The sequence below is a fragment of the Corvus moneduloides genome, chromosome 8 (assembly GCF_009650955.1).
Source record: "Corvus moneduloides isolate bCorMon1 chromosome 8, bCorMon1.pri, whole genome shotgun sequence".
NCBI lineage: Eukaryota > Metazoa > Chordata > Aves > Passeriformes > Corvidae > Corvus > Corvus moneduloides.
In genome coordinates, this window is record NC_045483.1 from 13,693,605 (window position 1) to 13,718,489 (window position 24,885).

Here is a 24,885-nt window from a genome sequence, read left to right on the forward strand (position 1 = left end):
TTAAGCACGGGCAAGAGCAGCGTGACCTGACACTGGGGACTGCGGCACAGGAGCGTTTGAGCACAGCAGGCAATATCCTACTTCAAAATCTAAGGCAGGGAGGAGAGAGCCTGGACCGGCCTTTCAAAGCAGAAAGGGAAGCAGTCTCCTTGGTGCTGCAGAGGAGCAGACAAATTAAAACAAATCCCGCTAACAATGAGCTCACGCTGGATTCTGGGGACGAACCTGGCTCTGCTCCCACAGCAGAGACTGCTGCCAGCCAGCCACTTGCTTTGCTCAAGCCGGGATAGGTTCAAGAAAAACCTGACTGAAGAGGTTTGAAAAGCTGAACCAGTCCCAGAAAGCAGCCAGTGCTCGTGCAGCAATGGTTACACAAGCACAGCCATGTGCTTCTCAGCAGCTGTTCCACACAGCCACCTGACCCTACCTGACCTGTCTGCAGCCACCACCCTGGAGCAATGGAGGCAGGAGCATCCATTGCTGCATTATGCTCCCTTAAAGGAAAAGACTCTGCAACATCAGAGTCCAGTATCGTTTCCCAGGCCAGGATGTGTTGTAGAGAGGCAAGTCTGTCATAACCTCGTGAAATAGGCTTCAAGAAAACACAGTCACCTATGTGCAACGCATTACTTCTTTTAACAGAGAACATTTACTGGGCCAGAAGAAAATGCTAACTTCCTTGCTTAGTTTGTGTGTTATCCTGTTCTCTACTCTGCACAGCTTCTGAACCACACCTGTGCACTTGTACAGCACGTGGACAAACTCTTGTGAAGTGACCTTAGGAAAAAGCTGCTTTTCATACCCCTGGCCCACCCCTTTGCTTAGCTGTCATTTTAAGCAGGAAGCTACTTGCTTTAGGTATCTCAGTATTTATCTTCCTAAGTTAAATTTTGTGGATGTACAACTGCCAACACCAAAACCAGACAAAAGTCTCTGACAGCTGATGTCGAGGGCATCCAACACTTACAGTGTGGTGTAACGTATGTTGCCGAATCACTTCCGGTTCTGGACCAGCTCATACACAAAATACACATTTAATTACATTCAATTCTCAATTTTTATTCTATTTCTCGCATGGTCTTCAAATACAGTTTTACAGGTCTTTTTCTGCTACAGATACTGTTGATCTAAAACAGATTAATGAAAGTGGCATTCCAACCTTAATGAAAATTCATAACCATGAAAGATATGTCAACATATCACTTTACAATCCTAGAATGATGGTATTGGCCTGACATTCCATAGGCTTAGACAATTAACTTCTATAATAGTAACAAATTCATAGGAAGAGAAAATGTGGCAACTCCTTAAAAGCCAAGAAATAAGGCCACAAGCATCCTATGCTGTAATGTTATGCATCCAGATAAAATAAGTCGAGTCTGGTATCCATGAAGAAACAAAACTCTCCCACCTGGTAAATCAAGGTATCAGCTACTCAACATGCACTCAAAGCTGTATAAAAACTAGTGGCATTCAGCTCGGACTTTATGAAATCCCACAGCACAACCCCATACCTCTCTCTAAAAATGAAATGAACTTGTTTCAACTTAAATACTTCCCTACCACATTAAAAATCATTCACATTCTGCAAAAGAAAAAAAAAAAAAAACAACCATCTTGCACATGACTGCACTAGAAGGCCAAACACAGCATCTCCTCACAGGTTGCAGAGAGCATTACTGCAGTCTTAATGCCATTCATTACAGGTTGCAAATTAACTTCTATGCAGCTGGAGGCTTGTAAGAGTAACCAAGCTTCCTTTGTGCACCACTGAAAAAACACCAGGAAAACTTAAACATAAGATATAGACAGGTGATGGCAGCAGGTGGAAGTACTGCGAAGTGCATTACCATTGTCCAATCACCTGTCTGGGACACTGGGACTACTGTGAAATACCATTTTCATAAATGGTCCAACTACCTGACTACCAGGTCCCATACGATGCCAGATCCATCCCATCACCAAGCATGTCCATCCTGGGTAAAAACAGTAAACTCTTGGAACATTTAAAACTAGATAACCATTTAAATAATGTGTAAAAATGTGCTTATTGTGGCATTTCTTATAGAAAAGTTATTTGATACAAATGTGCAGGACTTGAAGACCCTGATTTAATCAAACTAGTACGAACAGGCTTTGAAACATGGTGACTCTTCCAAGGACAAATCCCAGCTGTGGGCCAGCTCTCTCTCCCTCTCACCATCTTTCATCCATAATCCCATGCGAACATTACCAAAATTAACGGGTTCAGCAAAGCATCCTGTGAATTGCTGTTTCAGTCCCAGGAGAATGATACCCTCAAGCAGTGACAAACTGCTATCTGAAGGAAGGGTCAGTTGGGATCTGCTCCCCTTTCCCAAGATGGTCAGTTCCTAGCCCTGGATATGAGGCACAATAAGAAAGGTCAGTGCTGAGGACAGACTTGTTCTCAATTGTGGTTTTAGATTATTCAAAAGTGCCATCTTGGACCTATACCATTTCACTTTTCAAAAGAAAAAGTTACAAAAACTAGTAAACAAAAAGTTAGTCAGCATACAGCTAAGTTTATATACACTGAGTTTACAAGTTTGTCATTAAGTGACTTCTGCCACAGACCACTGCACATTCGTCCCTAACAAAACACAAAGCTTGAACCAATGGTCATTAGACGTGACAACGGGTCATTGCTTTATCAACAAGCGTAAAGGTAATAAAAAATAGAACTGTAACTACTTATCCTTAAAAATGCTGATTGACACAAGCAATCCCTCCTATTTCTGCAACTTCCAGTTGCACATCCTGCCCTATGACAGAGAAAAAAAAACCTGCAACTTTATAGGCATTCTGCCAGAGGCCAATTTTCTGTTGACACTTGAACACAGAGAACTGTCATCAACCACAGCACCGACTGAGAGGAATTCCTCTGAGAAGCTATAGCCCATGCAAGATTCCTTGGCACTTCACACAGGACCAGGAGAGGACAAGGTTTCTCTTTGTTGTAACAATGTTTTCAGCAGCATTATCCCCTTCCAACAAATTACAGTCTGAATGTGTGATGGGTGATTTTCGCATAGCCCCTTATATCAAGCTGGCTTATTGCTGGCTTTGTGCAGTTAGACCATATGAAGATCCCCACCACTACCTGCCCAGCTGTTAAGGGTCTACAGTACTGGAACAGTTCACTGTCAAGCACTTCACAGGCTTCTTCCAAGGATAACAACATCCTTTGGAAATCCTTCCATTTTAGCAATTTCAAAACAACCCAGCTTGCTGTAAAATTCCAAGATTCTTTTATCATCTGGTCTCACTTCACAAAAAGCCCCACGGGAGCCTGAAGAAGGAAGAAAAGAAACAAAATACTGTAGGAGAAGAGTTACTGTAAAAAAGCACAGACATAAAATATTACTAGAGTTTCCACCTATTTTAACAGGTAAATCAGTGATCCAATTCCACGTGGAGCATAGTGCCCAAGAGTCCAGATTTACGGCAGCATAGCTGACCGTCCCCTAACGGGACTGCACACTGCAGGTGTCTCATCAGTCTGAACAAACCCTCTGCACACCTTTCACTGCACACACAAATATCTGATGCTGGCTCCAAAAACAGCATTACAAGAGGGCACTGAGTGGCACAAAGGAACTCTGGGTGTGGGGTGCGCAGTCAGGGCAGGCAGCCAAGCGCTTCCCATGCTGAAGTTTTGGTAATTACCCATCAGTGCACGCAGCCAAACATAAAAAAAAGGCATCATTACCAATGCCAGCAGGGAAAATACAGACTTTTGTGCAGTGCTCAAGATGTAAAGATGTCTGCTCTCAGTGCCAAATGACTCCCTCAGTTCTGCCTATCTTCTAATTTGCAGGATTATGGCTAAAGTGAAAAGCAACCTGTTTCAAGGCAGCAGCAGAAGTTAGCTATTCAAAAGCTTTTGTAATTATTTACCCAAATCTTCCCAAGTTTGCCTTGCACCCTAGAAATGACATGTAGTAAGGAAACAAGGAATTCTAAGTGCAAGAAACTTACCATTAGCCTTTAGAGAAGAAAGCAGGCAGGCCATCATACTTTTGGCCACACTTGGATCTGTCACTTTTTTGTGGATATCAATCTTTATCAAAGATGGGAAGTTAGCAAGGAACGATTCTGGCAATACTTCTTGTTCTTCATGGAAGCTTAGCATTATTTTCTGAAAAGAATATGGGAAAGAGGTATTTAATAATTATCCAGCTTTTCATTTTCATTCATCTTTTTCAAGGGAGACTGCTTTGCTCATGGAGTGTACCTCCAAACCAGCAGGCTTTTCAGCTACACGTCTCTCTGATGGCCACTTAGGTTCCTCACCTGCTGAATTGCTGTCTGTACTCTAGACAAAAAGATTAGCCAGAAAAGCTTCTCAGGCCATCAAAGGAGGCATGCAAAGCTCCTTCTCAGTGACCCATACTTCAAGGGAAAGAAAACAAAAGCCAACACATAACCAATAGTTTGTGCACATACTCTATTTTTATTTCTTTGCCTTTTTAATGGACAGTTTTAGGTTGCTCTGCACCATTTACAGCTGTCACACTCCACAAACAGCTCATAGATTTTCACACCAAAACCAAGTGCTCTTGAATTTGTTTTCCATACTTAAACTGATGTGACTTTCAGCGCTCTACCTGCAGCATGAGGAAACTAATACTGCATTTTGTAGTAGAACAGAACAATACTTTATTTCCAAAATGTAATTCTCTCTAGATGAAGGTGCTTTACATTTACTGCATTGATTACTACTAAAGTACACCTCATGGGTGTATTACAGCACATAGCTGTATCTGACTGGCAATGAATAATTTTACTGCCTCCTTCTGATACATCAGATGCTTTTGACCTACTCAAAGTCATCAGAAAGGTGCAAAAACTGAATTTCATGTGAGCTCAAAATGCAAGAGAAAAACAAAGACCCTCTTTAGAAACATTTCAGCATACATAGTTCCGATCTCACAGGTTATACCAACCTCTGCCTCAGACAGCTCCTTGTCACTATTTGGTTTAGTATATTTTTCTTGCATGAAAGGGATCCAAGACATTTTGCATTTCTTAATGAAGGGAGTCACATCAACCGTTCCCAAAGCATAGCCACATATGCCATCCTCATCTTCTAAGACAAAGCAGTAATCCAGGCTGAGGGTGAGCAGACCTCCAACTAACCTGCAAAAAACAAAAAAAGTGCAAGTTCAGTCAAAAGAAGGCCAGTTTGATCAAGTATGCCCTTCAGGTTACCATGGAGGAGACTCCCAGGTCAACCAAAGAAGTGAGTCCTCCAGTCATGGAATTAGTTCAAACAAAGCTCTAATTGACTGATCAGCTGTCAAAACTCAGCTATAAGCAACATATGTACCTCAGGATTCCACAGTTTAATTCAATACACACTACTCTTCAGCTTTTGCCCTTAGTTGCTCTGCTGCCGTTATTTCCTTGTTCGTTCATCATTTCCTTTGGGTATTATTTGATACTAGTTACACACCCTTTCTTATCTGCCTTCCTGTCACTCAGAGCAGACTCCCTATAAAATCCTATCTAAATTAAACACCTGAGACAAAAAAACCCCACTCAAAGTAGCTCATTTTACAGCTCAGATTCAATGCCCCCCCCCCCTTTTTTTTTTTAAACTTCATCTATCATTGTTTATCCTTTTAAAAAGTTTGTACATGTACTTCAGAAAAAACCTGCAGCACTTGGCTGGGAGACTGTGCCTCAAAAACCCCCTCTTTTATTTTATTTTATCTTAAGAACTACAGTAGGTCAGAAAGAATATCAGAGCGTAACCACAGACGATGGATACTCTCATGATATACTTTCACAAAATCTGAAATAAGATACTATGACGCACAGGTTTCATAATACAGAGATTTCAGCTAAATTTATTTTCTAACAGCATATAACAGGTGACCAGCACATGAAGTGAGACACAACTGTCAACAGTCTCTTTAAGAAACCAAAACCCCAATTTCCTGAGGGCAAATTATTTTATCTATCTATTTCAAATGTTCTTTGTGTTCTTCCCACACACTTCTAAAAATTTAAATTAAATACAGTGTCAGGACTTCAACCTTCACAACCACCTCTGCAGGACAGTTGTTCCTAATACATACTTGTCTCCAATTAAATCTGGTAAACTATGGAAGGGTTGATCAGCTCCATCAGCATACATTTCTCTGCAGATCTTATATACAGATGCCTAGGAAGAGAAAATAGATGATTTAAACTTATCAGTCACATTCAAAATAGAATGTGTCATTAGCAGCTACACTGTAACCTAGTACTGACAGGCACTAAGCCACCTGAGGTCAAAAGTATCCATCTATGCAAAAGAACGGGCTTCCCTCCACCTCTTCCCTGAAAGTAACTCAAAGTTGCCTTCAAAAACATTGCAGTTAAGTTGAATGGCTGGGAAGGAAAGGAAAGGCTTGGCGGTCAACCTCCTGCTCTTGGAACAGCACAAGATTAATTCGGAGAGTTAGGTACTCAACACTCAGTGAAGACCAACACCATTGCTACAAAGTCCCTTCACAAAACCTCTGATGTTCAAGTACAGCAACTCAACCTCTGCCAGGGACAGACAGATCCTGTATGTTAAAAGGCTTTCACCTGAATCTCTTTAAAAGAGCAAACTTTTATCAGTCACATCTTAAATAAGAAACTTTATTTCTTTTTTTAACAAAAATGCTTTGCATTTGACACTACTCTGTCCTCCTTTCATTAAAAGAAGAACTTCTCAGAACAAACACTGTTTATGACTGCATGCTTAGCTGCATCTCCAGTTGCTAAGGTGGTATAAAAATATCAATTCCATTTTCCACAAAAGAACAAGTCAGCTTAGGTCGAGTCCTGCAGGAAGGTTTGGAAAAGGCTGCTTGGCTGCTCCTGAGGACAGAGCTGGCCTAAAAGTGGCAGGAAAGAGAGGTCTTCATGTGCCAGTCCTATGTGTCTGACTGGCTTTGAAGTTAGGACTCATTTGAACTACTGCAAACTCAACCTAGAAACTCCTGTTTCATCTCAATGTACCTACCAACACCGAATTTCAAGCTGCATTAATCCCTAGATTGTTTAAACTGTATCCATAAAGAGTTAACTAACTATTGGCTGATACTTCAGTTTCAAGTATTCTCCATGCCAAGCTAATAGGAAAGAAACTACAGTACAGATCTGTTCAGAAAACAGAAAGATAAAAAGCACTAATCAATAATGACTAACAAAATCTTCCTGGTTTTAAAGTATAAAACACTCCAAAGCAGATTTGACAACAATTCTTTCAAAATCAGACCAAGAAGCTTCCAAGTGTAACTAAAATGATATGAATGGCTGAACCATGATCATATTTTTCAGCTCTAATTTGAGATGCAGTATCAATGTTCTGCCTATACAACTCTGCAGATACCAGCAGGTACCACAATAACTACTGAGTGAAAGAGGCATACACATCCACCCTCTAAGGTTAACCCACTGCATGTCTCCCTGCTGCAAGAATTCTTCTAACAGCTGTGAACAAATTTAACTTGCCTTTCATAAATAGAGAAGGCACACACAGATTTAAAAGCGTGAGGGGGTGGGAGGCTGGGAATCAAGCTGTGGGTGTACACGTACTGTTGCACAGCATGTTGCTGAACCAGAGGCAAATCACTAAACACCTCAGTTTCCCTGTGAGCTGGCATTTGTGCCTTGTGCAAGCTATCAGGACACCTGCTTCGTCTGGGGAAGAAGGGATTCGGCAGTAACCACTGTTGCCACAACAGGAAGTGCATCACTAACAATAAAAGTGACAAGTGCCAAAAGCAGTTACCTCATCTTTAGGGAAGTAGGGTCGTATGGTGTACACTTTGGAAGTGGGTGTTAATGGAGGTGGTTGAAAAAAGAGGTCATTTGCCCCATCAATAGGCAGCAAACGCTGTGAAAACAAAATACTTAATATAACTATATGAACAACAAAACCCATCACTCTTGGGTGTGCACTGCAGACTCCCAAATTAACATTTGCTACTTGCTACCCCCGAAGAAGGTGGGGTTGGTATGCTTTATAAATGCAAAGACCTTATTTGAATAGAAAATATCCAATTGGTGTTCTAAAATATGCAATTGAAACAGCACATTAAGAGTCTGTTAATCTTAACTGCTTTAAAATACTTTTTACCAATCATATCTACACTAAGAACACAGAATGTCAGGAGGAAAGGTTTGGTCTGAAGAGGGTTAACTGGCCAGAGGAGACGCTTTATCCCAAAAGCAATGCGCTGATTCAATTTGCTGCGCGCAGAGCACCTGTGAGGGGGGAAAAGTATAGCGCCTGAAAAATCCATGAACAAATCTGCACATGGTACAAACAGCGATTTAGGAATATTTGCCCAATTGAATTCCTCGCAATAAAGCACATTACAGCATTATTTCGAGAGGAACCAAAATTTGGATGACGATCCCTTTTGCTCATGGAATTCCCATCGGCAGACAAGCATGCGCGCATTGTGCAATTGCGGGCGCAGGTAAAAATGCTGTGCGACCTGCAAAGAAACAATGTGAAATGTACAACTAAAGCCGCTGCGCTTCGCATGCGCGTGGGACAGGCAGCATCTCCTTGAGAAATTACTGTAGAAAGGGGAGGAAAATTATTTTAAACCAAGCTGTAAGGCTAATGGGCTTTGGACCAGAAAGCCTTCGGCAGACCAATCCTTCCAGACCTCTGATGTGCAACAAAAGGTTTCTCATAAAACAAAGAAAATGTCATTCAGTTGTGAAGTCATATTGATACCTGGAACTCTCCTGCTAGACCACCTCTAAAGGCCCAGGGTTCTTGGTCTCCACTTAAGAACTGTGCTGAAGATTGACTACGACACCCTGTTGAGATCAGATCCAAGCGGAGAATGTTACGAGAAGGGGGATTTCCTGGGTGTCTTACATGTCCAAAAAGCTAACATACACTTGTGGAAAAAGCTCTCTAACTGAGCTAGAATCCAGGGCTTGGGGAGGGGGAGGGGCTGTAATAATGTAAAATTTATAAAGATTTTGTGCTTGCACACTAATTGTGGTATTTCAAATTTTTGATTACCTGTAACAGACAGGTGAGGCAATTCAGCTACACACTTCATTCTAGACCAGAAGGCACAAGAATGGTGCCATGCACAACTATGTAAACTTCCCACATACTTTGTACATTTTTTTTTTTCTCATATTTGTGTCAGAAACACTCATTTAATCTATGAAAATATGACATCTTGGAAGCTACGTGGCTTAATAGCTACTACCATAAATTTTAGATCAAACAAATGCCATTATCACAGCCCCTGAAAAAAAAAATGGACCTTTCTGAAGTCACATTTTAGTACTGATTGTTTCTAATCTTGTCAGAAAACTAGGACTGGCAATATATGCAAACAGTCTGGAACAGATCAGGCAGCCAGGACATCTGTATGAAACAGCATTCTTACAAGAGACTAGAGAGATTTACATAATCCAGGCCACGCCTTCACGACACTGCTAGCACATTAAAAAGCTAAGTAGTGTTAACTGGAATTAACTCACAATTTAAGTAATACACCTTGGTGGCCACTACTAGCTTTGCTTTTTGTATCTTGATTTTTTCTTCCACAAGTATACTGGATGCACCAGGGACCCTGCTGCTCAGGCAGAAGCAGCAGGCCCATTGCAGTTCTCAGCTTTAGTTTGCACTTACTTTAAAAAAGTAACTTCCATTGTCTGTTTGACTTTTAACACAGTTCTGCCAGTAAGGCACTGCAGCCTTCACCAAGTAACACATATGACAGCTCTGGAGAGAGAAAAAAGCCAAGTGGTATCTGGAGTGGAGACCTCAATTACCCGCCTAGTTTTCTGACAAGAGGAGCAGCGCAAATACTCTTTTCCTTTTGTGGACAGCAATCTACCTCCTGTTCAAGTAACAGTCTCAGATCAGTACAGACAAGTATGTTGTGCTAGTCAGAGAGTCCCAAAGTGTGCCAAGTTTGACATTTATGAGAGTTTAGGAATACAGGTTAAATACAAACTACCCTCAGTATGGTAAATTTCAGAAACAATCCAAACACCAGAATTCAAATTTGGTTTACTGCCACATTTTAGAGTTCTCACATAAGAAGATATCCTTCACAAAGAGATTTAGTCAATAACTTGGAAGACAGTATCTGTCTGTCCTTTGAGACTACAACTTAACTAGCACTTCCAATTATTACAGTAAAGAGCTGTGTGAATGAAGAGCTGTATAAATGAAAAACATAGTTAATGCCTTAGTCGCTGCGCAAATGTGACTTCAGTTCATGCCTGCTGTACATCTAATCTATCTGAGCTGCCTCACAGACAAAACCTTTCCATTTTAATTAATTAATGACGACGCGCTGTGAACATCTGGCGCTGTCCATCCAATAGCAGTAGAAACTTGTGCTGAGGATTCTCCCATCTGTACACAATGGGGAAGAAGACAATAGAAGTCATTAGTAATCCATAGTACTGTACAGCCACACTAATTTAAGGGACTGAATGCTAGCTGGACTTGGGAGGAGAGGTGAAGAAAGTGAACATCCAGTGGACCATTGAGCACACCACTGTGAAAACTAACTTGTTTGGATTTGTAATGTACTTGACTTTACATAATTAGGTATTTTATCAAAGACCTTTACTCTGTATTTACACTAGTGATAAAACACAAGTTGAAGACAAAAATGGTCCCTCTCACAGAAGCACTGTTAGCATAAGAGTATTAAACTGTACATGTGAAAAACCCTGAATTTTTCAACTATCTAATACCAGTGTGAGTACTGGAACAGAACAGTGCCAAAGTTAACAGAGTTCGTGTGTACTGGGTTGGCTTCTACTGTGAACTATTCCAAATGTTTGATGCATTTAGAGACTTGAACCCAACTTTACAGGGACACTGATAATTGAAAACAATTTCAGCTGAATTTAGTACGTAGTCTGATAATTCTGAAATGCAGTCTGCATTGGGCCCTCAATGTTTACAGAGATTACAAGAATCACTGTTCCCTTTATAGAGCTTTGGCCTAGAGTTTTAAGCAGATTAAGCTATCAAGAAGAGAGCATTCTGTCTAGCTAAACACACTATTCTAGCAAGCATAGTAAAGTTGGAGGAGTTGTGTTACACTTAAAAATGCACCAACTAAGGCTTTTGAAACAGCATGAGGTTGTTAGAGAAATGTTAAAATACTGCAATGCTGCTGAGTTTTCCTCCCCCAGTAGTTTTCTTCTATGTACTTTGCAAAAGGCAGTCTTAAAAGCTCTCTTCTTTATCAACTATATGTTTAGGCATCAGATATTTAATAAGTACAAAACACAGGAATTTGTTGGACACAGACCAACTTGATGATTTAATGGTCTTCTCTGTCCCTGCTTAAATCTGGCAGTGTTTAGGAATATAATTTAAAGGCAATCCAAATACTAGGATTAGACCAAGTTTGTGTAATGGTTAGCCACTGTGAGGTTTGTGACAGCTACAGAAAGTGTGACTTGAGACCATCAGCTTTGCTGTCTGCTGTGTATGTCAAGCAACTCCACAGCATATTCCTTACAGTTGGATTGAAACCTGAAAGTGAAATGAGGTCACTAGAATTACCCAGGCCATGCTGGTGCTATCTGCCAACTTAGGATCTCCCAAAAATCTTTCAGGAAAAAAAACAAAAAACCAACAAAACAAAACAAAGATGAAAGTGCCACACGTTAAAAAAAAAAAAAAAAAAAAAAGAAAAAAAAAAAAAGCTGTTTCAAGATCATTTTAAGTCTCAGACTAAATCTGTCCAGAGAGCTCCACAATTTCCACCCATTACCAAAAAATAAAATTACAAAAAAAAAATTTAAAAAATCAGCAATTTGGAAAGCGTTTAAAGGAAATTATTTTGCACCAGAATAGCCTTATGCTAAAGCTCGCATGCGCATGGGCTGGGAGGATCACCTTCCTCATGGCCAGGCCCATTGAAAGGTCTGTTGAAGACAGCAATAATGTTATCAAGACAGAGCAAACAGCAGATGGCTGATGTGATCACATTTCGTAGTGTCATTTCCAATCATACAGCGGGGCATCCAAGGAGTTACATGGCATAGTCCAGTGTGCATTCAGTCAAGAGTAAGTTAAAGTCAACACTTACGTGTCAGATGAGATTCAAGTTTCATTAGCCCAAGAAGAAAATCAAGGTCTCCAATCTTAAGCATCCAGCAGACTTCACTTTTAATAGCAAAGCAAACTCACTGCAAGCGTTGCTTCAAATAGCAAGACAGGAAAACCTTTAAAACAGGGTCAAACCAGACCCCCTGTCCAGGAAACCGCATTTGCCCAATACTTCAGTTTTCCCCGTGGGCTAATTAAAAATACACATAAAAAAATATGCTATCTGGGATTATAATGGCTCCCAATGCACCTACCTAACCACTGCACAAAAGATTTCACCATTGACATAATACTCTTGATATCCCAGACGTAGGAGTACATGTCATAAAGGATTGTCCTGTTGGCACAGTTGGAGAGGCGAGTGAACATGCCCATCACCAAGCTGCACATCTCTTCAAACTTGGCCGCTCGGTTACGCCATTCTTCTATCTATGAAAAAGATCCACAAGATCAAACACAGGCTCCTAGGGAGGAGAGGTACTCTAAATATGGAGGAAGACCCTACAATTCATTACTTCATTTTACCAAGATGGACTACCACACCACACATGACTTACAAATATTCTCTATGGCTGTTAGAAGTGAGGCCAGTACAGTGAACACTGGTCAAATGCAGACACTGGACTGCCTTCATAGCTATGTGGCACTACAGGGCTTAAAACAGTAGATTCCACTGGAGTAATGAAAATTACTGTGACCTGTGGTTCATTATACACTAGCCTTCAGGACCTACAAAGTAGAACACCAGTCTTTATTACAGACAACAGATAAAATTGCTTGGGATTTTGACTTAAAAGAAGAGAAACAATATTTGCACTCACTTTTTCAGCATCCTTTCCTTTGCAATTAACGCTGACAACACTGCTATTTGCTCTGAGCCACTGGAATTCCCTCAGCATCTGTGCACCTTTGGGCCCGTGTTCATAAGGAAGGTAAAACAAGTCAGCAAGAAGCTGTAAGTCCTCTAAAGTCACTGGTTCTACTGTGTAAAGAGGCTTTTCATTAGGCCCAGGCACAAAATGTTCTTTGTTAATTTGTTCATCAGTCTGCATAGGTGCAATGTCACTGCCAGAGTCTTCCTGCATAGACATCTCTGGAGACTTTGACTCAACTATACTCTCCTTATCCGTATCCATTGGCTTCAGCTCCTCTGCCATCTTGGCTTCAGCAATATCTGTCAGTATCTGGTTTGCATTCTTGTCTGCATCATCTTGTTTTTCCACCACCATGTCCATTGGTTCCTCATCAGATTGCTTCTTCTCCTCCTCCTTGGCCAAGGCTGGTGAGTCACTGCTCAGCGCCGCGCCCTGGCTCATGATGGGTTCCTGGTACACCGTGGTAACCACTGTCGCTGCATTTAAAGAGGATGGTGCCACCAGTGGCCCTACATCCCCTACAGGGGTTTTAGCACCACTGTGGGCCACCTGCCTACCTGAGAATAAGAAGAAACAAGTTTAGTTTTCAATATCTGCCAACTAACATTCAAATCAGCAACTCCTGCAAACGATGGATGATTTTGTTACCACAGCATCCCATCAGCACAGCTTCCTTTTGGTATTTGGCCTGTTCACTTCTGTCAATGTAATTCTAACTACTGACTTTGAGTTTTGCACGTTTCCTTTTCACATAATTGGTAAGCAAAGATAGGATGAAGAAAAAGTTAGGAAAATTAGTTAACATTTGTGTGCTGCCAGCAGCATTTTTAACTATGTCATCAGAATAAAAAGCTCTCAAAGCCACTATTTTTCCCTCTGCATCAACTGACTTGGTAAAGTTGTATTTGAGTATAAAGAACACTTCATAAGAAAAGGACTGATGCTAAAATATTTCAATTTCAAAAATGTCTTTAACCTGGGGGAAGTTGAGACATTCAAAACCTTACTGGATACAGTCTTGGACAACCTGCTCTAATTCACCCTCCCCGAGCAAGGTCATTAGACTCAAGAGCTCCCTTCCAACTTCAACTATACTGTGAAAATGGAGGCAGACTGACACCTTAATTACTGCTCTTCACCCAGCATTTCTGCTGCAGCTGAGTTTTAGAAAGATACAAAACTCTACAGCAGTTCAAAAGCATAAATGCACCAGAGCAGTCAGGAGAACCAGCTCTTCTATTCCATCACCAGTTACCACAGAAAGATGCTCTGATCATCTGAAACCCACATTAGAGAAAAACAGATTTTACCTCAGATCCCAAGCTCCCACTAGTACAGAAAAGGTGTACAATGCTGGAAGGAACTCAGCTGGTTTACGTAGACAGAAACTCAAGAAAGTAAAACTATCTTAAAACAACTGGAAGAACACGGAGTCTTCAGGACCAGAACTAGTGTTTACGACAATCTAACATCAACTCGGAAAAATAAAAACAACTCTTTCCTTCTCAGATTCCTCTGAAGTGTAGTAACAACTGGGACTAGCAAGATCCAGACCCTTTCCTGTCTTGTATCAGAGGTGCCAAAGGATAATACATCAAGATTTCTTCTGTTGATCAGTCAGAGCATTACAAGCACACTGCAGAACATCAAGCATTCTTACTTTTTTAAGGTTCCCCAATTACTAAGGTAGAAAATATTTCCAGCTGAAGTGTATGAATTGCCAGGATCTGTAAAATATCCTTAATCTAAACACAAATACTGAACATCTAACCCCATTTTTCTACCAACCCCAGAATGATACCAAATCATACTCACTGCTGTATTGCTGAGGTACTCCAAATTCCTGCAACCATTCTGTTAAGGCCAGCTTCAGGGCCATTTGTGGGCTGTAGAGAACATCTGTTTCAATATCTTCATCACTCCCCTCATTTTCCAATTTAATCTGGATCGAAACCGTGCTGTCTTCAGTATCAGCTACAGAGACAAATTTTTAGAAGCTATCACTCAAGTTTGATTTAAAATAGCAAAAATAAAAGTAATGTCAGACAAGGCATTCAGTCACTCACAGGCTTACTTAAAAAAGGACAAATTACTAGAAAAGAAAGAAAATTATGGTCACCATCCATATCAACACAGAAATCAGACACCCTGGAATTCAGGGTGTCTTCTGATCTGAACTGCTTCTATTCCAATGAAATCATATCCATGGACACACGTCAAATTCGGGCATTAAATTTGTTTTCCAAAAGTGTTAATTACATAACCACAGAAATCTCTCAAGACTAAGCAACTCTTTGATACCACGTGCTCCAGGTACGCCCCAGGAAGCCAGTAAAGCAAGATCATTATCTTTCAGGCAACTGCCTTTTACTTATGGGACAGAAAAGGCTAGGTGATCATAAGAAGAAAAAATTGGTGAGGAAGAGTTAAAATCATTAAAAACACCAAGAATTGGTATGATTTATATGGTTAAGCATAGATCCAGCAAACAGCTCTGCATACTTACTCATCACCACATCTTTTCTCACTCCATTCATGTTAGACTTGTACCAGGTCGCAAGCGTGTGAATGGCAACATAATTGGCTTCAAATTCACAGTTTGGATTGGTCAGAACGCCCTTTAGTCGAGGGATGAGCTCAGTTGACCGACCCTTGTAAGGCCCAAGAAAAAGCCTCTTTTGATCATAATCATTAGCATGAATGTTATCCCAGATAACTGGTGCTCTCCGGATGATCTTAGAAACTTCTTCAATGGATTCTACCGGAATGTCTTTGGATACAACTTTCGGACCTAAGCAGGAAACAGGATAATCAGAGGGCTTTGCATATACTTGAAGATTCAATCCCCAAGTAGTTGGACAGTTTATTTTAATAAAAACTTATGAGAAAATACTTAACACCAACAAATTAAAAGAAATAAGCCATCAAACCAAACAGTTTTTTACCTGTCCATAACACTTCAATTCCAGGGAGCAGCTTTTCTCCTACAGTCCGTAAATACGGTGACTGGGCAACATTTGGATAACAGAAAGTTCCACAGTATTCTGCACAAGAAAAGAGAATGTCACTGTTATCAGAAGGATGCACATGTGTGACAACATACCCAACTGTCCCACAAACACATTGAGAGAATACCACCCTTTGAAATGAGGAACATTTATAAAATTAATCAAGGCCCAAAAGTCTGAAGTATAAATAAAAAGGACATTATGAATGACACTTAGCATGAATATCAGAAACAAAAAGTAGAGAATTATTTTAAATTGCTCAAGTGTCAAAATGGAAAAAATTTATCAAGTCCATAAATAGAGGGCCCTGTTACAGCAAACAGTATCCAAGAGAACGAGAAAACCCCAAGACTCATTATAAAGTGGAAATACCTAAAAATATTAACATTGGAACATACATCTCTAAAGTTAAGGTCTGCAACAGAACCAAACTACTACAGTGTAAGAGGATAAACTAGAAATATTTTTTTTACAAATAAAGCAGGTCAGTGACTAGTGAAGTCAGCAATTTTATTTTAAAAAGGAACCAGGGACAGCAGTAAGCAGAGACTACTTCTACTTAAAAAAAAAAAATCTTAGAAACTAACAACCTGCTAATTCAGGAAGCAAAGACTTCAGTTCAAGTTAAAAAAAAATAAATCTTCCTTTAGCCTAATTCTCAGTTCAAACTTCTTGAACTGTTCTATCAAGTTGCCTTCTTTGCTTGGCATTGAGCCTTTCAGAAATGTATAGATTTGGAAAAATCTCTGCATACATTTGAATAATCAAACTTTTCTTTATAAGTCAATTTCTTCAATCAACCCCAGAATACTCCTTAAGGCAGTTATTAAATATTAAACCAGCTTTTCACACAGTGAGATAACACTCCCCCTCATTTAAGGCTGAACCAAACGATTCTGCTCATCTTACCTGTAGGACAGAAAAGGAATGTGTCTGGTTCTCCTAGATACTGATAAATTTCATTTGTGATTGAGACTTGAGCATGAGCAAAAGAACTGAAAACTTCTTTGTCTGCTGCGCACATGTTGTGATCAATATCATCAAACAGCAGTGCAAAAGATCTGCAGCCAAACTGAGAAACCTAATACAAGAGACAAGAGCAAAATGTTTCATTTGTTAAATTGTTTCTTTTAATCAAACTGTAGAATTTTAAAATCTAATCTACCTTAAAGGGAACACCTATAGGAATGGGGGTATAGTGGAGGCAAAACAGACTTTGGTTTCTATTCACAATGAATGCCTGAAGCTCTGCTTCTCTCAAAGATTAGACCTTTAAAGACCTGCAATCTGTTCCAGTTTTAACCATCCAAAGCTGATCTAACAGGATGGACAGCTGGGAAAAAAGCTAATTCTGTAACAGCTCTTGGGAAAAGGAGAGGAGTCAGTTAGGAGAACAAAGATGATGTACATGTCAGGTCTGCCTGCACAGGCATTTATTGTGGGCAAGAGTTCTTGCTTTAGCAGTGCATCTTGGCTTCAAGATTCCGAAATACTCTGAAGACAAAAATAGCCTTCAGCATCCAGTACAAGATGAGGATTTTTTTTAAAAATCTAAGTTATTGTTGGCTACTTCTGCAACACAACCTGAACACATCCATCAGAACCATTCAGAGACACCCAACCTAACAGCAGTGCTGAAAAGGTTCAAGAAGCTGGTGAAAAGCTGCAAGAGTGAGCAGGGTATTGGAGCTTCCAAATTAAGCAGCACTGCAACTGTACTAAGTTTGTGTCATCCTTACCTGGTCCAGCTTACGTTTCAGTGTGGATACCTCTTTAGGATTGGAGAAAGTGATGTCAAGTCCAGGTGAGATTGCATAGATGAATTCTATTTCGTGTTCTCGTGCAGCTGATATTAGAGTCATTAGCTGCTCTGGAAATCAAATTAAAATAGTTCAGAAGCTCAACAGTTAAAAAAAATTCTCAGGTGTCATTTAGAGTATATTATAAAGTGCAGATGCCTCTTCTATCGTAATTAGAAAAAACATTTGCTGGAATTTCTTGAAACTAACACAGCAAAGAACACCAAATTATTTGGAAGAGTCTTCAGCAATTATGCCAACAGGAATACAACAACTGTCCTTGTATTCTCATTTTCCATGTTAAAAATTCTACAAATAATTTTAAAATTCTCTTAATCTCAGTGCTGCGAGACAAACATGGATATAGACTATTTCCACAGTACGTAAATCAACAATCTAGAATTATTACTCATTTTTTCCACACCTACTAACAGACAATTTATTGCAGTAATATCATGTGACAGTGGTTCACATACTACTCATAGGATTAAAGCTTGGGCACATGAAAAAGTGGGGTTTAACATCACTGTGCAGAAGTAGTTGCTTTAAAAAACAAACTTGCAATTGACTCTTTCATAGAATGAATAAAGACAATTATTTTCATTATATTTAACAATCTTTGCTGTTATTGGCTATTACCTTGCAGTATCCTTTAGATTCTTTTTCTGCAGTGATTCAAAGAGGACTCCAAGAAGGATTATTTAATTTTAAGGGAGTATAATTTTTCCCCTCACCCAAGGAAAACTATAATCCCCTCAGTCTAATAAACCATCATAAACCCCATAAATGCCAGAGGTGGATGAACCAACTCACACTAGCATGAACAGATCTTTTATGTTCTGACTAACTGGTCAAGAGCTGTTTTTGTAACAGGTACTCTTTTCATTGAGACAAGGACTTAATGAATCACATAAAAGGACATGCTATTTGCTCATCAATCTTTTTTCCCTTTTCTGAAGCAAATAATTTCTACTTCAAAATATGGCCCAGATGTTCAAGAGCCAGAGGAATTAAGTCCAAGCAACCCTTCCCTTGACAAAAAGTAGATCTTGTAAGACAAAGTCTTAAAAGCAGTTTCAGAAATCATCTGCAGTTATAGTTAAAAGAAGTAAATCCACGCTTGTTCCAAAGCTCCAATAAACACACCTGCAGGGTATTAAGAAGACATCTCCAGTCACCTTTGGGAAAGGCTACTGTGACTAAACACACGCAAGCATACATAGCAATAACCAATTTATTCAAAAAGCTACTTATAGAAAACACAGAGGAGAAATAAAAGCAATTACCTGCTTCCTCCACAGAGTACATTTCTCGCCAAAACATCCTGTGCTTGTAGTCGTCCTTTGGAGCATACAGGTACGTATTCAGTCCCCACTTTTGAAGCCTACAAACACAGGAAAAAAGCCTTTAAATAGCCTACAAATGCAGGAATCCTATGTTTTACTTCATCTTAATCTTCTACTTAATCTAATTTATTTTTTTGTTCACTGAACATTGTGTTATACCATTAAATCACAAAATTTGAAGCACAAATTATATTGGACAAATTTGGTTTATGCAAGATGAAAAGGTGAATACAAATCCCCAAGAATACAGATATCAGGCAGAAAGTTGCTCTAGGTTAGAACAATAATTCTTTCCAGGCTTAAGTGGAAGATTATGATTACATTCCGATGGAATGTGCTGCAGTAAGAGGAAACATGACTTGCCTTCTAAAAAGTTCTTTCCTCTGCTCCATCACCCAAGGTCTTCCATAAAATCCTATGGGCAACAACATTAGAATTATCCAGTTAGATTATGCCTGCTCCATGAAACTTTCTATTAACGACCCACCATTTTCTTCCTCTTTTGCTACATTTGTCAAAAAGCTTCCCAAAGCAGAAAGCAAAAAAAATAGTTAGCATAAAATAGTAACAGCCTAAACTGATCTAAATTTAAAATGCAATTATAACTTGTTTTATTTCTTATGATCTAAGGTCTTATAATTTTGGCCACTGAAGCAATTAATTTTCAGAATACAAACTGTGTTGCTGAGCATATGCCCTTGACAAGTCAAGTCAGCATTATTATAGCAGCAGACTGAGCAGTTATAACCTAATTAAACTACCACTCCAGACACCTACAAAATAGATTTGATTTTAAGGTGAACACTGAAGACACCTGAAAATATTTACCAGCTCAAAAATGCTTAACTGGTGGTACAGGCTAGAATTTATATACACTGAATATATAAATACATATTGGAGGAGATAACATGTAATTAAAAACATGTGCAAGTGAGCCAACAAAATGCTTAGGATTTTATTTCTTTTATTCTGTTTAATAGACTTTTTCTCAAAATTAAGTTGCAAACTGATATCCTACTTTACCATTTCCACATTTTACAAGCTAGTACTATGTCTGTGAATAATCATATATAAAAGCATCTACACAAGTGATTTTAAAGTAGACTGTATTGAAAGTCATACAATTCCATGGAAATTGCAACTGCTTCTGGCTTTAAATCTAATCTTTCCATTCTAGAAACATAATACTTTTAAAAAGCACTCTCAATGCGCTCTTAGTCAAGCCAACTCACTTAGACCTATGTGCAAACAGTTCAACCACAAGTGGGCACTTCAAAACAAAGCTTCAGCTTGCAGTCCGTGCAAAGACCAGAGACTAAAATAACATGAAATTTAATAAGCTTTTCTTTTCAAACAGCATGGCCACTCAGTGATGAATGATACTACTAATACACAAAGCTCACAGGTCCCCGTAGAACACCAGTTCAAAAGCTAAACAGTATCTTCATTTCCAAAGCTATTCACCCTCATAAATCTGTAAGTATTCAGTCCCATTGAGGTTAAAACCACCCTTCCACCTTTCTAAACTCCAAACTGAAGCCATTTTTTATACATTGTATTTCAGTTACATGTTAAGTGTACAATGCTCTTTTAAGAAGCTTAAAGCAAGAGGCTCAAGTTTTAAGAATTATTCTCTCAAACAGTGATCTCAAACTGCCTGGCACCACAATGTGGCAAAACTGAGCAACTACTTCTCACAACTGCCCAGGGGCAACACAGAACAAGAAGAGAGTTGAGAGGCCTGAAAACCTCCCAGTTTACTTCACCCAGAAGGAATTTCTTATTTTCGCTTAGGTTTCCTGACTCTGACTGATGCTGCCCTGAGGAAGCTCAAGAACCCACAAGAGAAGTGAAATCCTGTGAGACCTAATGAATATCCCCTATGCCTCATAACTTGTTCACAAGACTTTTGCTTTACTTAAAATACTGCTGTTTCAGACCTACAAGCCTAAAGCAAGGCACAGCCTATTATAAAAAGAAAGAAAATCAGTTACCAAAAATTAATTAAATAAGGCTGAACAGAACTGGTTAATCTGAAGAGATACTTTCTCATCTGTCAACACATTTCTTAGGTTACTACTGTCACCAGCTGATGACAATTCTTGGATCTTGCTGTCCAAATGAAAAAATTGACCTGGTTTTGTACTACTCCCTCAGGACTCTGTGTCAGATTAATACAAAGTCAACAGATCATGCCAAAATACCTCATCCCATTACCATGCTCTCCATCACTAAAAGCCAGGACGTCCTAGAGGCAGTGCACCCAAGCTTTGCATTCAGCAATCTCTTAGACCTTATTACTCTGCAAAACAGTGAATTTGGTAAGTGACATAGGCTCTTCACATTCTTAGAGCGCATACCCAGTATTTGGCCAATTGCCCTCTGCCTTTTCTACCAAAGATCCAAATTCTCCATCTCAGTGCTTTAATCTCACTATACCTTAGTCTGTATTAACCACTACACTATGTTTAAGTATTTATCTACACTTCTGAAGTTAATTCCTGTTTTTCTCTTAACTCTGTAATTCCCTTGAGTCATTAATGAGACAGATGTTTTCACTCACTACCATTTACCTCATTCACCACAAGTTTGTTTTTCTGTTGGTGGTGGTTTTTTGCCTTTTTTTTTAAACACTCCCCTATTCCTTTTTCCCCCCCATACACATATTACTGTTAGATTGGTAACTCCTAACCAGTGTCTGACAGCTTCATGGGGCAGAGGCCATTTTATTGCTTTGTTTTGTGCACAATACACTCAAGAACACCTGCAACGAAATATATGCTGAGGCAACCAACAATGTAACTAACACGACAAGAAAAATTATTACGGTATTCTCAGTGGTTCAATGTAGAAACCTGGACAAACAAGTGATGTTCCAGGTGTATCAGCAGGAACATGAGAAAACATGCTGTTACAATCTGTGCTTCTCTTCACTGTTGCCTGTCTCCAAAGCCTTCAATCTGGCATCTACTGTCACAGAATTAAGTCTATTAGCAAAAAAAGAAAAAGGCATTTTCCTCCACATTGACTGTATTTAAACCCTACCAAGTGCTAAAAAGAAAGGCATCATCAAGTAGGCCTAATTCACCTCTCACAGTGATATTTACAAAGCCAAATGCTCTTTTAATTTAAGATATGAACAGAAAACAGTCTGCAAGTAATGGCAGATACTGACTTTGATAAACTGCCTGTTCCCCTCTCCATTCCATCTGTTAATCATTTTGTTTCCCTACTAGAAAATCATTATAGGTAAAGAAATAATAAGAGATCACAGGAAATGAACAATTTAAAACCAACTGCTACGCTGCGAATAAATCACTTTTCCTGCTGGCTTTCAACCACCTACCTTAACTGATCTGTCAGAAATGCATTACTGAGAATTGCAAAAAGTCCCTTTATTCTGCAGCTTCAGCAACAATCTAAATCTTTAAATGCAGCAACTATGCTAAAAAACAGAGGACTGTTCTACAATTAAAATAATAAGCTACAATACTTTAGAGAACAAGGTACTTTTAATATTAATTACAGAGCAGATATTTACGGAATTACCTAGTCCCTACTCAGGACCGAATGTGAGTCTCCAGTGCGCAGGAAGACCACGTACAGCCGGGATAATCGCGCGGTAGCTCTGCTCTCTCCTACTTCCCCTTTAGACACGTACGAGCAAGCGAACCCCAGCACTGCCTCAGCCTCTGAGGAATCATCGGCGCGCTGGGGTGCCAGGCCTGCCCTCGCCCCGCCGCACAGCTGCCATCAAAGGGCGCTCCCCGCTCCAGCACAAGCCCCGGGGGCAGAAGCCCCGCCCGGGAGCCGCAGCTCCTCCCCACCCTGGCGGAGTCCCGGCCAAGAACCGCACGCCACCTCCCCGCCGAGCGGGCTCCTCCGGGCGGGGGAGGAGAGGAAACGGGGAAGCAAAGCCAGCTGGGACCAGCCCACCCCCGGCCTCCCGCGGATACCGAACCCCTCGTTTTCCCGCACCCCCTCTCTCCCAGGGGAGATCCTCTCCGAGAACTCTCACCTTCGACGACTCCGCAGAGGAAGCGACGGGAGCCCAGCGCCGTCTCCGTCTCGGTGTCGGTCTCCTCACCCCCCGGGACCGGCCCTGCGGTGGCGCCCGGCGGCTCTAAAGGGGCGCCGGGCACCCCGGCCGGGTTGGGACTGCCTTGGGGCTCCTCCAGCGCCGCCTGCCCCTCCTTCTGCACCATCCTGCCGCCCGCCGCCAGCGCCGCCGCTCGCCGGGCCGGGCCGAGCCGAGCCACGTCCCTGCCGTCCCCGCTCCGCAGCCCCTTTGTCTCCGCCGCTCCGGGGCCGCCGCCGCCGCCGCTTCCTGTTTACGGGGCGCTGCGCCTGCGCGGGGAACCGGCCCCAACCGGTCCGCGCCGCTCCGCCCGCAGCCGCCCCGCTCCGAGGGACCGCCGCGGGAGCCGGGGGAGCGTCTGCCTCGGCGGGAAGAGAGCGAAGGACGCGGGCGGCCGGGACCGCGCCGGTGGAGCGGGAACAACGGGCTAGGGCGCGGGAGGCTCCTCAGGGAATGAGGCGGGCGGGCGACGCGCGCGCTCTGCGCAGGCGCGGGGCGGGGGAGGGCGCGCACTGCGCGTGCTCGGCAGGGCCGGCAGCGGGAGGGGCGAGGCCGCGGCGGCCTCAGGGCGCTTGCGCGGGGAGGCAGCGCGCGCCCGCAGCGCAGGCGCGGGGGGCCGCGGGGACGGAGGGGGAAGCGGCGGTGTGATAACGCGCATGCGCTGTGGGGTTTGTGTAGGGAAGCGGCGCCGAGGGGGGAAGGAGGGTGGGGAATTGAGTGTTTACCTCGCGTCTGCGCACGCGCCTCGCGGCGCAGAGCCCGGGCGGGAGCGCGCCTGCGCGGGAGCGAAGGGCACGCGGGCTCCCGTGAGACATGACCTACTTCTCGCGGTGCCCCGCAAGCTAAGCAGGGCCCGCCGGGGCTGCGGCGCGGAGGGGAGGCCGAGCCGCTGGGGGGGGGGGGGGGGGGAAGCTCCGACCCTCCTGGCACGGCAAGGCCGATGACACGCTTGGAGGTGTTTCCATGCCTGGAAGAGGCCACGAGGATGCTGCAGGGTGGGATCCAAAGCTGAGATGATATCAGTGGATCACAGAAGGTCACACAGCATCTCTCTAGGGAGAAGCTGCAGCCGCATGGGAGCACGAGGCAGGGACCCCAGGGCTGAGAAGATGACCTCTCTTGTGGCTATGGAGAGAGGCCGGCAAGGTGATCCTGCCAGCCTTCCCAGCACTGGGGAGGCTGCAGCAGGTACCAGCCAACAAGAAACAAGTTCGCAAAGAGCTCCCGAAAACCCCAGCTCGTGAGGAAGGGCTGGAGAATGCTTGCAGACGTGAGGGCAGACACACATCCCGTTTCAGCCACATTCCCGCTGATGACAGTTCGGGCATGACAAGAAACTGAAGACGGCTGTGTTTCCAGCGCTGTCAATACCTGTGCTCAGGAAGCTACAGCAGAGCCCGTAGCCAAGGAGCATCTCTAGTTACCACCATCTTCAGGCCAAAGCTTTCAAAGAGCAAAAATAGAAATTGTACAGATACCCTAAATAGTAAGCAGCTAAATTGTATTGATACACGACCAGACTTTACAGAAGGGTTAGAGAGGAGAAATGCACAGAATCTGGGTGGAGAACACCCAGGGCTTTCATACACCTACAGAGCTGGGCAGTGACTACAGGGTTACAAAGGACCCTGAAGGGGTGCTGATATCTCTGA

At 41.9% G+C, this 24,885-nt stretch overlaps 1 protein-coding gene across 1 annotated transcript; it reads right to left on the reverse strand.

Moving 5' to 3' along the window:
• Positions 1–1,038: 1,038 nt before the first annotated feature.
• Positions 1,039–23,710, reverse strand: OGA (O-GlcNAcase). Its single transcript, XM_032115776.1, has 16 exons — positions 23,174–23,710; positions 19,519–19,570; positions 19,096–19,193; positions 17,750–17,880; positions 16,920–17,091; positions 15,948–16,046; positions 15,509–15,793; positions 14,818–14,976; positions 12,949–13,559; positions 12,382–12,556; positions 8,753–8,838; positions 7,793–7,897; positions 6,105–6,190; positions 4,968–5,160; positions 4,000–4,159; positions 1,039–3,310 (listed from the first exon to the last, which is right to left on the reverse strand). The coding sequence occupies exons 1-16, from the start codon at positions 23,358–23,360 to the stop codon at positions 3,174–3,176; spliced, it is 2,736 nt and encodes a 911-aa protein (XP_031971667.1). The 5' UTR covers positions 23,361–23,710; the 3' UTR covers positions 1,039–3,173.
• Between the last annotated feature and the right edge of the window lie 1,175 nt (positions 23,711–24,885).

What these genes read in the sequence shown, in the direction of transcription:
- OGA (XM_032115776.1), bottom strand. Translation starts at nt 23,360, where the DNA reads ATGGTGCAGAAGGAGGGGCAGGCGGCGCTGGAGGAGCCCCAAGGCAGT. An exon ending in AATTGAAGTGTTATGGACAG is followed by an intron (nt 15,794 to 15,947) that starts GTAAAAAACTGT and finishes TTTCCTGCTTAG; the next exon opens with GTCCGAAAGTTGTATCCAAA. An exon ending in AAGGAAAGGATGCTGAAAAA is followed by an intron (nt 12,557 to 12,948) that starts GTGAGTGCAAAT and finishes TCTTTTTCATAG; the next exon opens with ATAGAAGAATGGCGTAACCG.